This window comes from Dromiciops gliroides, chromosome 4 (genome assembly GCF_019393635.1).
Source record: "Dromiciops gliroides isolate mDroGli1 chromosome 4, mDroGli1.pri, whole genome shotgun sequence".
In the NCBI taxonomy this organism is placed as follows: Eukaryota; Metazoa; Chordata; class Mammalia; order Microbiotheria; family Microbiotheriidae; genus Dromiciops; species Dromiciops gliroides.
The window spans coordinates 79,469,265-79,486,974 of record NC_057864.1 but is presented as its reverse complement, the minus strand read 5'-3'; the positions used below and the strand labels follow the sequence as shown (position 1 = coordinate 79,486,974).

The following is a 17,710-nucleotide window of genomic DNA, read 5'->3' as shown; positions in this document are numbered from 1 at the left end:
TCAATTTATACTCTCTACTTGAAGAAAACTAACAGTGGTGATGGATTCCCCTTTTGAATCATAAACCTAGGTGGAATGTGCTTGGGAACAGGCTGAAACTAATTTGCAGTGTGTAATTAGAAGGCTTTTCTTAGTGACAGGTTTTGTTTTTGTTTTTGTTTTTTAAGTTGAATATTTACATTGCATGGGGTTTGTACAAACTGATAAGTTTGTACAGATTTAGATAGAACAGGAATCCCCTGTTGGGTGGTCCTAATTGGATTAGGAACTAGGGTTAAACTCTATTCCAAGAGATCTATATACAATTCAATCATCTCTAAGGAAAATGGTACCACCTTTCATCAATTAAAACTCTACTGGATCAAACAAAATACTTATCATTTAGGAAGGAATAATCCTTCTTTTGGCTAAAGACAATTTAGAGCATGTAACTTGAGGCATTACACCCCAGTGGGCTGCTCAGAATACTGTGATAGTTACTCTTGTTAAGTAACTATATCAGACTTAGTCACCTATTCCAACACCACTCCCCTTCAAAGTAAGCCACATTTTGGGAAACTGTGGAAATCCCTTTCCCTTCTGCCTTAGAAGAGCAATCACTCTGGTAGGAGATCCTTTTCCAAGGCAAAGGGTGAAACTAGAAAGGCAGAGAACCAGCTGTTTGCCTCTGGGCAAGATGAAGGGATTAAAAAAATCATCCCTTGCTCTGGGAGTCCCACATAGTTAACCCTTAGTACACTCATTTCTCATCTCTGTCTCTTCCTTACTTCCCATCCTGAGAGTATAAGGCTGTAGGTCTCCCTCTAACCTACGAAGAAACTCAATCAGAGAGCTAAATACGTACAGAATGACTGGTTCTTTGCTGGAGCAAAGGCGTTTAAGCCCAAAGACTGAAACTTAAATAAAAAAGAAATTACAAATGCAAATAACCATCTTTCATTCCATTGAAAATAATCTCCCTGGCTCCTTCACAAATAGACACAAAGTGTCACTTAAATTTTTCATTCTATGAAGGGAGGCATTGCTGATGAAATGGAAAATATTAGATTTAAGTTAAATTTAACTTTATCATTAATCGATGTTCAATTTGAGATTTAGTGAATGTGAAAGGGTGAGGGAAGAAGGCAACTAAAAGATTAATGGAACTTGCTGTGGGTGATGGCAGAGCAGCACCCCAAATCCTCCCATGATTCCTTAGTCTCCTATTTTAGAGTAAAAACCTCAAAGGAAAAGTATGCAAGTCTAGTAATTTGATAAGAATGTTATGGTGACAAATGTTAAACAGCACAGGGCCAAGCACAGCTCCCTGGGGAGGCTCCACCAAGATATGAAGAAACAGCCATTTTTGTAGCTATCACTCCAGCAGTAAGGAAAATATTAGTCTATTGTCCGACAGCAACACTCACAGTCTGTAGCCCTAGCGACCAGTTGTTAACCACTTTGGAAAGAGTTGAAGGTGCAGATGACTAATAGTTACATTGCTCTGCCGCAGTTTCTCATTCTTCTAGTATCACCCTCATCTTGTTGGGCTGAGGGTGACAAAAGGCACAGGTTCAGGGGAGAAAGTTTATAGGAAAAGTTGCTGAATTCGGATTATAATTTCAGAGTCAGCTGCTAGCCCTGGATGAGGTTTGGGTACAATGGAAATAGGTCTGGATCAGGACTCACAGACTTGCTTTCACATTCTGATTCAGATGCTTCAGGGCTGTGTGATCACTTCCTCTCTAGCAGGAATCAGTTTTCTCCTCTGTACAAGAAAATAATTGAGTCACCTGACCTATGATACAGCACTGTAATACAAATAAGCAATTTAAAATTGGGCTTAATTTTCATTTATTTGGAGTTGCCCAATTTTAAATTGCTTATTTTGGTATCTAAATGCCTTCCCCTCCCTGCCAAGTGAACATTAACATTACACTCATCACTCTCCCTTCCCTATTACAAAATGTATATCACCACCATACCCAAAGAAAAACAGAATGCTTATTAACAAGCACAGTTTTCTGTTTTAGTCATTTTTCAGTTGTGTCCAACTCTCCATGACTCCATTAGGGGTTTTCTTGGCAAAGGTACTAGAGTGATTTGCCATGTCCAGCTCATTTACAGATGGGGAAACTGAGGCAAATAGAATCAAGTGATTTGTCCAGGGTCACACAGCTAGTGCCCAAGACCATATTTGAACTCAGGACTTCCTGACTCCAAGTCAGGCACTCTGTCCACTGCACCACTATTAATAAGAATAGCAAATACCTAATTATGAGAAAAGACATATTACGATCTATCAGTCAATGAACCTTGTTTAAAAAAAAAAATAGTCCCAGCTCTCAATGAGCTCACAATATAATATAGGAAATACAACATCCTGACTTTTATTTCCTTTCTTTTCTCTTGCTTTGGTAAAAATTCTTCTTTTCCTACCTCTCCTTAATTATTTTCTTGAAGGTAACAAATCAGTTTGGAGACAACATCTAAGAATTAGGCTATAGGAAAAGATTCACTTTGCACAGCAGAGTTCATAAACAGGGGCCAAAGGTTTACCATGGCAACTTATTTTGCTACAAACATAAATAATTTCCAACTCCAGCTTGTTAGGCTCTCCTCATTTGAACAGCACAGAGGTAAATGTCCAGTACACTCATGCATATCTGTTTATGGCATTTTCCTAACCTCTCTTGGCAGCTCATTCTGTCATCCAACTGTTCTGATAATTACTGTTTAACATAACATTCATCCCCCCCCCCAATCTTTAGTCTGCCAGAACCTAAGCCTATTTATTCTTATTCTGTTCTCATTAAGGAATGAAAATAATTGGACAGCATCCCCATCTTCACCATAAATCTATCCAGTTGCTATGTGATGATTCTCTCCTTTTTTTTTTGGATTTAATTCCTGGTGGTCGGTTTCTTTTTTCCAAGTTGGTTTCCTTAAGGGAGGTCCCAAAGGAGAAGTATTTATATGATTTTTTTTTTTTTTAGTTTCTGTGAGCTGTCATACATTGAAACATAAAAACTGCAAATCTCATAGCTATCAGGGTAGTTTCCTAGAATTTTTTCTTCATTTGTGGTCTTTTAAAATATCTGATCTTGGTTAAGTGCAAATGATGGAAGGTTGAAAGAGTATTACTTAAATAGCTGTAAAAGCACACACACATTCAATTTTATCTTTGAAAGAATTTGCCTTGAGTCAAGGATTTGCACTGCATATTTATGAGGTTTTAATTCCCAGGGCTCCAAGTTATTTGCATGCCATTTGGAATAATTTGTTTTCTCTTCTTATTCCCAAGAGAAATTGAGTTGTTTTTCAAGTTATTATTTTTCTATATTCCAGATAAGTGGGGGTAGAGGAGAATGAAACAAAAGCTACAAATTTCTTTGAAAGTTTAGTGGTTTTTTCAACAAAATCAAAATGCTTATTTGGTTTGCAAATTATAAAATAATTTATTCCAACCTTCCAAATCCTGCCATAATTCTAGCTAAACTTTGTTACTTTGATACTCATGAAAGAATAGTTCATAAGTGACTGGGCTTCCAAAAATGTGTGTTGAAATGCCCTGAATTGTATTATAAGGGAGGGATAGTATAAATTGTAACCATTGGAATGATGCCACCTGCTGGAGACTTACTGTGGGAAGGCTCCATCATGAGGAGAAGGCGCCTGAGGGCAAGCCATGTGGCGGCTTTTCTTTGGCGTCATGAAGTGACATTTGCTTGTGGGAGGAAGAAGGGGGAGGCTGGCTCTCTTTTTTTTTTTTCATCAGGACTCTGGTAGAGAGTGGAGCTAGAAATACACTCTCCCTTTAATAGATAGATGAATCTAGGCCTATCTTTCTCTCTTCACCAAATTCTTGTTCTCCTTAATAAATGCTTAAAAGTTTAAACTCTTGCTAAAGCTTATAATTGATTGGCGACCACTCATTAGATATTTTAGACAGACTAGCTAGAATTTTAGCCCCTTACAAAATCCATGAGGAAGAAATGAGAAATGACATCAAAACAATTTACTTTTCAATCTCGAAGCAGTTTCTTGGTTATTGCAAATTTGAGGCAATAAAAAAATTGAGGGGCAGCTAGGTGACTCAGTGGATAAAGAACTGGCCCTGGATTTAGGAGGACCTGAGTTCAAATCCAGCCTTAGACACTCAACACTTACTAGCTGTGTGACCCGGGCAAGTCACTTAAACCTCATTACCCTGACCCCCAAAAAAGAATTATTTCTCCTCATAGCATTAATTTCTTGGGGGCATTTCTAGATTTAAAAGGCTATCAAGCAACTGACTGAGAAATATAAGCCAGCATCAATAGTGTCTGGCACATAGAAGATGTTTAACTAATGTTTATTGTGTGCATGAATATCCTTTGGGAAAGACTAAACATTACTGAAAGAAATTATAGGCAAATATTATAATAAAATGCCTGCCTTTTCTTATAGCTATTTTATCAGAGAATAGAACTTTTAAAAATTGTCACCTAATAAAAATATTTTCTCATTCATTCAAAAAGTATAAACCAAATGACTCAGGATACTAGATACTCATGGCTTTGATGAGGTCTTCTTTGCTGCATGAATATTTGTTTGTTTTTATGGTTGTTCAGTCATTTCAATTGTGTCCGACTCTTTGTGATCCCATTTGAGGTTTTCTTGGCAAAGATACTAGAGGGGTTTGCGATTTCCTTTTCCAGTTCATATTACAGATGAGAAATCTGAGTCAAAAAGGGTTAAGGAACTTGCCCAGGGTCACACAGCTAGTAAGTGTTTGAGAATCAGATTTGAATTCAGATCTTCCTAACTTCAGGCCCAGCACTCTATTCACTTACCACCTACCTGCCTCACTACATGAATAAGGGCAGTGCAAGTTATATTTACTTTGTCAATGGTGTTGAAGATATTAGCCCTATTGTTATGAAGGTTTGGGTTCAAATTTTGCCTCGGACACACATTGGCTACATTATCTTAAGGCAAATCCTCTCAATACCTCAGGAAATTGTTTTAGGGGGAGTTGCCTTGTTGGGAATTTCATGTACCGATGAAATTACAGATCAATACAAAAAGAACTGGTTTTTTTATTTACTTATCTAGCTTCATACTGTTTGCCCCCAAAGGACTGAAAGCTCTTTGAAAGGCAAGTATCATTTTTTTCACCTCATTGCATTCTACTACATGGCAGAGTACTTGGCACGTAGTAGGTGCTTAATAAATGCTATATGAATGAATGATTCCATTTTAGCTATTCTATATAATTTCCAACTGGAATATACATAGGCAATTTTCTCCTATTTTTTTACTTCAAAACTCTTTTTATTATATTTTCAAAACTCCAAGCAAATACTGCTTACTAACCTTTGTTAGATGTACTCTTTCCTTGGCTAAGAGTTAATCTTTCCTTTATTTTAAGCAGTGGTCCAGAAATCCAAATTCTATTCCCAAACATCAATTTCTTAACTTCTCCCTTCAGAAGCCCTTGTCTTTAATGGGTAGCAATGATGCAAATGCCAGAGCTTCCTAATTTTTAGAAGTGCTTTCTAGATTCCTTCTGCCAATATCATTTGTGCCCATGTGAAGCCTCAAAGAGGATAGTAGCCATCTTGTTAATCCTCTTCTATCATTCCCTTCTTTTTCATCAGATTCTAGTAAAGAAAAAGAGGTCCCCTCACCATTTGCTATACCTTTTGTAAAATGAAATTATTTTAAAGACACATCATGAATTTATCAGCTTTTCTATTTCTATAGACTTATTTCTATACTTTGGCAAATGCCCAGATAGTTCAAGTCCCTCTGTAATACAAAAGGATGACTCCATGCCAGGTTTATGACTTGTTTCCCAAACTCTTCATATAATTTCTCTTATTTTTTCCCCAAGAGATATGTACACCTTTCTACCTTATGCATCATAGATATTGAAAAATATGTAAATATCTCTGTGGCTACAACTATTAAAGGAATAGGCATGATTTAAAGATATATACAGAAGATATATTTGGGAGGAAACTTTAAGGCTTTTTTGCTCCACTGAGTCAAGTACCTTTATTGGCAATCAATTAAATAACTACATTGGTATCTTATATTTTCTCCCTCTCTCAGGCAATTGGGTGGCTATTAATACACCCTTCTGAATCCCCCCCTCCCCTGCATTTTTGTGACATAGTTCACTTTTTCTTGGTTCTCCTCCTATCTGTGCAATCACCCCTTCTCAGTCTCCTTTGCTAGTTCTCCACCCATGTCATGGTCTCTAACTGTGGATGTCCTCCAGATTTCTGTCCTAGGTCGTCTTCTCTTCTTGATCTATGCTATCTCACTTGATGATCTCATCAGCTCCCATAGATTCAATCTTCTCCTCTTTGATTTTCATCTCTAATCTCTTAGTGGAGCTATGGTTACCCATCATCAACTGCCTCTTGGATACCTCAAACTAGATGGTCTTTGGACATTTTAAACTCAACATGCCTAATACTGAACTCATTACCTTTTCCCCCAACTTTGCCATTACTTCCAAGAGCACCACCATCCTCTATGTCACACAGGCTTGAAACACTGGTGTAACCCTGAATTCCTTGGTTTCATTCACCCCACATACCCAATCTGTTGCTGAATTTTGACATTTCTACCTTCACAACATCTCTCATATACATCCTATTCTCTCTACTCATACAGTTTCCCTTCTTTCTATTCATTCAGCCACAACCTTCTTTCACCTAGACAACTGCAATTGTCTTCGAACTGGTCTCCCTGCCTTACGTGTCTCCCTATTCCAATACATCTTTATTCAGCTATCAGTGATCTTCAAAAAGTATAGGTCTGACCATGCTACCCAGCCCCTTAGTGATTGCCAGTGGCTCTTTATCACCATTAAAATCAAATATAAATAACTCTTTAGTATTTAAAGCCTTTCTTCCTACATTTCCAGCCTTCTTTCATCTTATGTCCTTCCATGTAATCTGGGAGCCAGTTTTCAGTTCTTTGAAAATGATACTTCATCTGCTATCTCTGTGACTTTGTACTCATTGTCCCCTATTCCTGGAATGCCTTGCCTCCTCACATCTGCTTCTTTGCTTCCTGGCTTCTTTCATGGCTTAGCTCAAATCCCACCTTCTGTGGGGATCCTTTTCTGGTCCCTCCAGATATCAATGTCTTCCTCTTTCAAATTAACTTCATCTACTTTACATATATCTTCTATCTACCTACTTATTTACATTGCTACTTCACCTATTAAAATGCACACTCCAGGGGCAACGGGTAAAGCACCAGCCTTGGATTCAGGAGGACCTGAGTTCAAAATTCAAACTCAGACACTTGACACTTACTAGCTGTGTGACCCTGGGCAAGTCACTTAACCCTAATTTCCCTGCCTCCCTCCCAAAAAAAGTGCACGCCCCAAATGTGAAGATGCTTAGCAAAATTGCACAAGTATGACTTATATTGAATTGCTTGATTCCATAGGGAGGGTTGAGAAGGGAGGAAGAAAATTTAGAACATAAAGTTTTTTTTAAAAAGTCAATGTGAAGAAATGATGAGCAGGTGGATTTCAGAGAAACCTGGAGGGACTTACTTGAACTGATGCTGAGTGAGATGAGCAGAACCAGGAGAACATTGTACACAGTATCAAACAACATTGTGCATTGATCAGCTATGATAGACTTGACTCTTCTCAGCAACACAATGGTCCAACCAAGATAGTTTCAAAGGACTCATGAGGGAAAATACTCTCCAAATCCAGAAAAAAAGAATTGTGGAATCTAGATACAGATTATACCATACTATTTCTACTTTTTTGTTTTCCTTTTATGAGGCTTTTCCCTTTTGTTCTGATTCTTCTTTCACAGCATGACTAATGCGGAAATATGTTTAATGTGATTGTATATATATATAACCTATATCAGATTGCTTGTTGTCTTGGGGAGGGAGAAAGATTTGAAACTAGAAATCTTATATAAACAAATGTTGAAAACTATCTCTACATATAACTAGAAAATAATAAAGTTTTTTTTGTTTGTTTTTTTGTTTTTTAGTGAGGCAATTGGGGTTTTAAGTGACTTGCCCAGGGTCACACAGCTAGTAAGTGTTAAGTGTCTGAGGCCGGATTTGAACTCAGGTACTCCTGACTCCAGGGCTGGTGCTCTATCCACTGCGCCACCTAGCTGCTCCCTAAAGTTTTTTTAAAAGATATTTGATAAAAAACAAAATAAAGTGCACACTCTTGGGGTGGGGAGGGGCGTCCTCTCCTTTCTTTGTACTCCCAGCACTTAGCTCAGTGCCTAGCACAGAATAAGTGCTTAAGAAACACTCCGACTGTTTGACTTATAAAAAATCACTTGCAAAAGCATTTACTTTCCTTCTCAGAGAAAGTCTCTCTTCCACAAACAGATCTACTATGGCATCTTAGCATGCTATTCAAAATGAACTAGGATTTTCGAAGGCTATTCCAGGATAACACAAACAACAGGCTGTATCTGCCTGTTATCCCGGATCAGTTCTGTCTTTGGAGAGTATCATAACCGGTAGGTTAGCCATTAGATAATGCATTCTTTGGCCAGGCCAACTCATGAAAGAAATAAAAATATTAAGAGGTCTCATCTCACTCTGAACCCCTTTCACTAGTGAAGTGCAATAGGCAATGTGTGTTAAGTATTCAGGGTGTGCTAAGAATCATTTGATCTTTAGGTGGTCTATAAATATTTATTTAACCACTAGTACCTTAAATGGGAGATCCTGGTCCAGTGAAATGATCTAATCCCTTATTAAATGAGATATATCAATATTGACGTTTCCTAAGAAGAGATAAGGAAGTTGCCGCCAACGAACTTACTATATAGGGAGATAGTTGCTGGGTTCTCATTGGAGATGATGGAAGTGATTTCCAACGCATCTCCAAAAGACACAGGAAACCTTTGGTAGTGTTAAGCATGGTCTCAGAAAGACTGAGGTTTAAAGTCTGCCTCTGACAGTTATTGGCCTCGTGACCATGAGCAAGTCACTTGTTTGGTCCTCAGTTTCCTCATCAGTAAAATAGAGAACATAATACTTGCATTCAAACCATTGTATTATTGTAAAATTCAACTGAAACAGTGTAGAACCTCCATTTTAAGGAGCATGCCCAGGTCAGCCATATCTTCATTCCTCTCTCAGAAGTACTCCCAACTCTCTGGACTTATGCAATTGGAAACACGTACCTTCCCCCAATTTGTTCAGCTTCCATTAATGTATTGTTTTTTCCAGTTATAACATATGTTCCTTGAGACCATGTGCTATTCTTCTTCCTACTTGAATTTGTATACTCAGCACTTAGCATAGTGCCTGGCACAAAGTATTAAGTGCTTAAAAATGTTTGTTGACTTAATTTGTTGATTTTTGTACATTCAGGAAATGGCACTGGGAGATGATACTGGCTAGACTTACTCATCTCTTCTAATACCTGAATTACCAGTCATCATTTTTATCCCAAATGGTCAATATAGGCAACCTTTAACATAGAAAAACAAAATGAGCTCAATAATATATAAAAAATAACAAAAAGTAATGAAGCAAGAAATATGGAAACAAAAGCTCACAATGTTTTTGTTTGTTTGTTTATTTATTTATTTATTTACAAAAGAGGAAGAATAAGAAGGAGAGGAAGTCAACAACTTACCTGAACATAGAGTTCTCTGAGTTCATACTGGAATTTCTTAGGATCTGTGGTAATTGTTACTGGCCCAATTTCTAAGGAAAAAAAAATTCAAAGTGAGTTAATAAAAAACTTGTAGGCAGCATCCAAAGACATTTTACTTATATAGCTTCATACCTATTTACTATTCAAATTATTATTTCATAAAATGTATTAAGAAAAACATCAAAGGCTTAAAGCCAATTTTCAATTCTTCACATTAAAAAAGGGAATCATGGGTATAGGTAAATTTGGTACAATGGTATACTATATATATATATATATATATATACATATATATATATATATATATTTTTTTTTTTTGCGGGGCAATGGGGGTTAAGTGACTTGCCCAGGGTCACACAGCTAGTAAGTGACAAGTGTCTGAGCCCAGATTTGAACTCAGGAACTCCTGAATCCAGGGCCGGTGCTTTATCCACTGTGCCACCTAGATGCCCCAGTATACTATATTTTTTATTTTTTAATTATTTTTTAATGTTAATAGTATTTTATTTTTTCCAGTTACATGTAAAGATAGTTTTCAACATTTGTTTTCATAAGATTTTGGTTTCCAAATTTTTCTTCCACCCTCCCTTCCCTCCTTCATCCCCAAGATAGAAAGCAATCTAATATAGGTTATATATGTACATTCACATAAACATATTTCTGCATTAGTCATGTTGTGAAAGAAGAATCAGAACAAAAGGGGAAAATCTCAAAAAAGAAAAAAAAAAGAGTAGAAATTATATGGCTCAATCTGCATTCAGATTCCAAAGTTCTTTTTTCTGGATGTGGAGAGCATTTTCCATCATGAGTTCTTTGGAATTGTCTTGTTTCACTGTATTGCTGAGAAAAGCTAAGTCTATCACAGTTGATCATCAACAATGGTATACTATAAAGGACGCTGGACTCAGGTACCTAACATCTCAGTTCTGCTACTATGAGCATAGCAGGGTCCATAAACCTGTCTCCATTTCTTCATCTTCAGAATTGAGATGACACCATATACCAAGTGAAATAATGAATTTATAAGCACTTTGGAAGTTAAAACATGCCATGCTTTAAGATATAAGATAATGGTAGTTCACTTTCCACTACTATTTTCTCTGCTACTCAGCTAGGCCTACCTCTCTAATCACTACTTCCCACTTCACATACTATTTTACTACTTTACCCACAACCACAATTTTTATGACTGTCACCTTTACTTCTATTATTAATAGTTATGCTACTACTTCTGCCGAAAACCAGTAGGTTAAGTGGGTGATAAGAAGTGACTTCAATGGCTAAGTAGCACTGAATAGTGGATAGGGACCAAAGAAAACTGAATAATGGAAGCAATTAAAAGTTAGATTGTAAAATATAACAATATTTTAATCCTTGCTTCCAGAATCATTCTTTGAATTATTTTTCATTGTCTACAAATTCTTAATGACTAATCAATTCATATCAACTTGATTTGTCCAACACTATACCTAATGAGTACTAAAATCTTTCAAATTAAGAACACACTTTATACTACAATTGGCAGAACACCTAGTAGAAGAAAAATAGAAAGATCTTGGGCAAAGTTCCTTCCATGCACTGGTAACCTTAATACTATATTCATGATATCAGAAAAAAAGACCTTTCTGTTTTATTTAAGAAAAGAATCATAAAACAAAAGCCCTTACGAAGTGCTTTATACTTTCAAATCAGCTTTTTCCAAAATGTGCTGTGATGATTAAAAATAGAAGACATAGTTTGAGTAATTTAATCATTTTATTAATAAGGCTGGTAGGTTATTAATAAAAGGAGGTTCTATGGCCTTCTCTCAGATGAAAGATCCTTGAAGTTGGGTCTCAGTTCATATACTCTTCCCACTATAGGAGGTCCATCACACAGCAATCAAATCTAATTGGTTAACATTCTTCAAATCTAATTGGTTGATATGATTGGAGGGGGATTATATTAAAATGAAGTTCAGGCATAACCTTAGAGAAAGAATATATCACTCACACACACACACACACACACACACACACACACACTCAAGCTGATCAGGACAAAATAGGTTTCCTCTAGGTGTGGTTTAATCTAATCAATAAAGTCCTTGGGCTATCTAGACAAAAGGAGGATCCAAGGCTCCTTTGTGGCCTTGCGTCTGGTTTGAGCCAGATGAACCTTCCTTTCTAGGAGAACTTAGAACTTGAGTGGAGAAGGGAGAAAGGACTAAGAAAGAAGGGGAGATCCTTGGGTCCCTCAAGATATTGATTATTAACAGTTCTCTCTTACAGCTATAGCATACATATGCAAAGAAGGACCTAAAAAATGAAGTAATCTAGAAAAGAAATGAAATGCATATTCTAAAATCTATATAATTTCCTTCAGAAATGAAAGTATAAGATGCTTCTTTCCATTCCCTATAACATGTTAGAGTATTAAACACCTTGTAGGATGGGCATGGAATGTTGAAAAAGAATGGAAAGCAACGGAACAATCTATATTTTTTATGAAGCAAAAGTAACAAGTGGTATAAAAGTCATATTCCCTGCTATGTGATAAATGGAGGCCCTAAATTCTTTTAAAATAAATAAGGTTGTGTTGTGTTGTTCTGTATTGTTATGGCAGCTAGTTGGTACAGTGGATAGATCACTGGGCCTAGAGTAAGGAAGACTCATCTTCATGAATTCATATTTGGCTTCAGACACTTACTAACTGTGTGACCCTGGGCAACTCAGTTTGCTGGAAAATAAGCTGGAGAAGGAAATGGCAAATCACTCCAGTATCTTTATCAAGAAAATCCCAAATGGAGTCACAAAAAGCCAGACTAGATTGAAAAGCAACTAAGCAACAACACAACAAAGTTATGTTATGCAGATGACTATATAACAGGAAAAACTGTATACCAGCCAGTTGCTACTTGACACATAAATTGGCATGAATAAAGTCAGCCTGCTTTGTCAGCTACGTTGTGGTATAATTCAGGAGCATTTAAGAACTACTGAGGCAACTCAAATGGAAATAGAAAAATAATGGCAGGTTGAGGCTCCAGGGTAATTTTATATTGCAAAAACTTCCCCTCTTCTGGAATGCAGAGAATTGAGGTAAATAGAACAGTAATCAATGATAGAAGTTTAGCCTTTACTGTAATTATTATCTGTGACTATCTAGTGTAACAACAAAACAGGAAAAAAGGCTACCAAAAATAATTGCACAACTACACAAGATACTTTTAGCAACTGATGCCTTATTTCTGAGAAACAATGAAGAGTATGAAGAGTTGATTGTAGCATCATATACCTTACTCTGGAAGAGAGTATACAACTAACCGCATGCATGGCAAAATCTACACATATCTTCCCCACTGCTTACTTTCATTCTAATACTTCGGGTGGCAACCAATATCCTTCGCTATAAGGCAGTTTTACTCAGCGTTGTCTCTTTGTTCATGAAGGTTTCATACCAGGCCAAAATTATATGGGGGGAGGGGTCTTCTGCAAATACAACTGAGTTCTTTCTTATTGTCTGAGCATGATAAGGTATGCCAAACCTGAGAATCCCTTAACTTCACACAGAGATCCCAGAACTTCAATCCTTTCCCTTTTGGGTATATGTATTTTAATGGCCATGTCAATTTGCTGGTTTCAGCAGTATAAAGATTCAGCTTAAGGAATCATTCAGTCAAGACAAATCAGGAGGCATTTTTAACCACAGACTACACTGTGATAAACTGGGGATACCATGAAAGGCAAAACCAGTCTCTGACCTCAAGGAGCTCACTATTTAATGGGAGAGACTATTGCAAATATGATACACACAGGAAAAATTAGAGGGAAGAATTTAACATTAAGGAAAATCAGGAAAGGCATGAGGAAGGATTTTAGCTAAGATTTGGGAACCAGGAAAGCCATAAGGCTTGTCTGAAGGGACAGAATTTCAGGTATGGGGAAATAATCAGGGAAAACAAAATGCACAGAATCAGGGGATGAAGATCTAAATAAGCATTGTTTAAAAGTTTTCTCCTATCATTATGATTGTTATTCAAAAGGTTTCCCATTTTAGTTATATTCAACTACTGTGGCAGATGAATAAAAGCCAATTTTCTCCCCAAAAGCATAGTTCCTTTTATAAAGCAAAGCAAAATTAGTTTTTATACATACATACATACACACATACATATCTCCAACGTGAAATGAACTTCTAATTTTAAAAAACTCATTGAAAATGGAGTTAAAGAAGGGTTTTCTCTTTTATATAATACCTATAGATCCATTTTCCTATGAATTTATTAAATGGGATTTGAATCAAACCTCCCCCCCTCCACACACATTTTTAGTCATTGTTCTCTTAATCTGAATTCTTGAATTGAACTTGAGAAAATAATGGGGGGAAAGTCACAGTCAAGTTTTTTTTTTTCTGGGTCACTTGGCAAGATTTATTTCCCTTCCTTCACTTCCTTTTTCCTTTACAATAACAGAATTTGTGTTGCTCACAATTTTCTTATTCTTGCTGTGTTTCCTTGATAATAAGGCAATATTTTGTGCTGCCTATTGGGAATAGGGTTGGAGAGCAGTGGTTGAAGAACTGTCATGCTAAACTGCTCATAGGTATTTTTTGGCAATGTCATTCACAGCTTATTCAATGAATTCAGTATTTCAAGTTATGGTTGCTAATTCATTTGCAATATTCTCTTATCTTGTATTCTGATCTTTTTTTCTCCCCAAACATATTTAAAGATTCCACTAAAAAAAAATAATGTGTTTTTCAAGTTATATCAAGAGCTGCAACAAGTACGATCATATTATATATATATATATAAAGAAATACTAGATTCAACAAACATTTCTTTAGTACCTACTCTTTGTTGTCCTAGCTGCTGAAGAAACAAAGACAAAGACCAGGAAGTGGCTAAAGGGGGAATACAGATGCAGTCCAGCCTCCTACTTTTACGAATGAGCAAACTAAAGCAGAAATAGGTACAGTGATTATTCCAAGATCCTAGAGGCCATCCAACCTTTCAGAACCTCATTTTCTTCATCTACAAAATGTAGATACTTGCCCTACTTACCTCCCAAGGTTATTGTGGAGGTGGGGAGAAGTGCTTTGTAAAAGTATAAGTTTCATACAAATGTGAACTGCTATTATGATGGAGAGAAGGAAGGGGAAGAAGAGAATATGCAGAAGTGGGCATGTGGAAAAAACCTACCTTTAATTCAGAGAGTACTTAGTAGAATAGCCCATCCAGAAAGGAAATTTCAATTAGAAGTATTGGAATACATTTGCAAGGGTAATTTAAAACCATTCATGGGAGCAGAACCAAAATGGTGAAGTAAAGGCAAAAACTCATTTGAATTCTCCCATATTCCCCTCCAAACAACTTAAAAATAATGCCTCAAAATGAATTGTAGAACTGCTGAACAAACAAAAGGATGGAGTGAAACAATTTTCTAGGCCAAGATAATTAAGAAAGTTGTCAGGAAAGGTCTTTCTCACTGGGAAGAGAGTGGAGGGCAGTAAAGCACAGGTCATGCCCTGGCAAGCCAGTAGCAGGACTTGATGAGAACTGAATCAGCAGTGGCAGCTTTCAGAGCTCTCAGCCCACAGACAGTAATGGGTTCAGCCAACTGGTCAGAAGATTACAAGGCATCTTTTGCTAGAATGGGAATGCAGGATTCTGTTGCTTTGCCCATATGCACAAGAGCATGTGGTCCCAGGGGAACCAAGACCATGGTCACAGTTTCAGGGCAGAAAAGAGGGCTTGAGGTCACTCAGAGACCACAACACAGGCCAGCAGAGCAGTGTTCACATCTCTCCTTAGATCATATCACCTTGGAAGAACTGAAAACTTACAGACCAAGAATCACCTACCCAGAAAAACAGAGCATAATTCTTCTAGGGGGATAATGGATATTTAATGAAATAGAGGACTTTCAAGCATTCCTGATGAAAAGACCAAAGCTGAATAGAAAAATTTGAATTTCAATTACAAGACTCAAGAGAAGCATAAAAAAAGTAAACAGGAAAGAGCAATCATAAGGAATTCAATATAGTCAGACTAATTATACTTCTACATTGGAAGATGATACTTATGACTCCTGATAATTTTATGATTATTAAGGCAGTCAAAAGGAATATACACAAGTGGATAGAGTACTGGCCCTGGAGTCAGGAGGACCTGAGTTCAAATCCGGCCTCAGACACTTAACACTTACTAGCTGTGTGACCCTAGGCAAGTCACTTAACCCCAACTGCCTCACCAAAAAAAAAAAAAAAAGTAATACACACAGACAGAAAGCATGGGTATGAGTTGACTAGGATGAAATTATATTCAAAAAATGAAATTAATTAATAAATACTAAGAAAATTAAGAAAGAGGGATGCACTGGGAGAAGGAGGGAGAGGTATAATGGGGTAAATTATCTCACATAAAAGAGGTACAAAGCCGAAAGGTATATACTTAGACAAAGGGCACAGGTGTGAAATGAATATGAAGGGATGATATCTATAAAGCATTTATCCTTATTTTTTGTGGGGCAGGCAGGGTGAGGTGTTTTATGTCTGGGGCTGAATTTAGGCTCAGGGCCTCCTTGGCCCAGGGTTGGTGCTTTGTCCACTGTGTCACCTAGCTGACCCATGATGACATCTTTCAAATAAAGTTAAGGGGTAAAAGGAATGCACTGGAAGAAAGGGAAAGGGAGAGGTATAAGGGTGTAAAGTAGCTCACATAAAAGAAACAAGAAAAAGCTTATGGAGTGGAAGGGAAAATGGAGAAGGAACAGGTGAGTGAGTGAGCCTTACTTTTTTTTTTTTTTTTTAGTGAGACAATTGGGGTTAAGTGACTTGCCCAGGGTCACACAGCTAGTAAGTGTCAAGTGTCTGAGGCCAGATTTGAACTCAGGTCCTCCTGACTCCAGGGCCGGTGCTCTATCCACTGCACCACCTAGCTGCCCCTGAGCCTTATTTTCAACAGAATTGTATCAAAGAGGAAATAACATAAACACTCAAGTGGGTATAGTAATATATTTTGCCCTGAGGGAAAGTGGAAGGGGAAGGAAAATGGGGGGAGAGGTGAAGGAAAAGAGGGCAGATTGGGGGAGGGGGCAGTAAGAAGCAAAACACTTTCGAGGAGGGATAGGGTGAAAGAAGATAGAAAATAGAGTAAATATCAAGGGGAGGGAATAGGATGGAGGGTAATATAGTTAGCAATAGTAACTATGAAAAAAATGATGAGCAGGATGATATCAGAAGGACGTATGAAAAATGCAAACCATCAACAGAGAAAGAACTGATAGTATCTAAATACAGATTGAAGTATAATTTTATTTGTTAGTTCCACTTTCTAAAGTTATTCTGTCTATTTTCTTTCACAGCTTGACTAATGTGAAGATGTTTAGCATAACTGCATATGTATGTCTTATATTCAGTTGCATGATTCCATAGGAAGGGGTGAGGAAGGAGGGAGGAAGAAAATTTAGAACACAAAGTTTTTTAAAAATCAATGTGAATAAATGATGAGCAGGCAGATTTCAGGGAAAGCTGGAAGGACTTACATGAAGCGATGCTGAGTGAGATGAGCAGAACCAGGAGAACATTGTACACAGTATCCTCAACATTGTGTGTTGATCAACTGTGATAGACTTGACTCTTTCAGCAATACAATGGTGTAAGATAGTTCCAAAGGACTCGTGATGGAAAATGATCTCCAAATCCAGATAAAAAAGAACTGTGCAATCTAGATCCAGATTGAACCATACTATTTCTACTTTTTTGAGGTTTTTCCCTTTTGCTCTGCTTCTTCTTTCACAGCATGACTAATGCAGAAATAGGTTTAATGTGATTGTACACATATAACCTATATGAGATTGCTGTCTTGGGGAAGAGGGAGGGAAGGGAGGGAGAGAAATTTTATAATTAGAAATCTTATAGAAACTTATGTAACTAGAAAATAATAAAATAATTTTATAAAAAATAAAGGTACAAAAGAGCTTTTACAGTGGAGGAGAAGATTGGGAGTGGCAGGGCATGCTTGAACCTTCCTTTCTTTGGGATTGGCTCAAAGAAGAATTTAACATACACACTCAGTTGAGGAGA

At 37.1% G+C, this 17,710-nt stretch overlaps 1 protein-coding gene across 1 annotated transcript in view; it reads right to left on the bottom strand.

Moving 5' to 3' along the window:
* HMCN1 (hemicentin 1) overlaps window positions 1-17,710 on the bottom strand; it is a 517,054-nt gene that overhangs the window by 401,736 nt on the left and 97,608 nt on the right. The window contains 1 exon segment of the mRNA XM_044003022.1: window positions 9,623-9,693. Within this exon segment, the coding sequence (XP_043858957.1) occupies window positions 9,623-9,693 (71 nt within the window).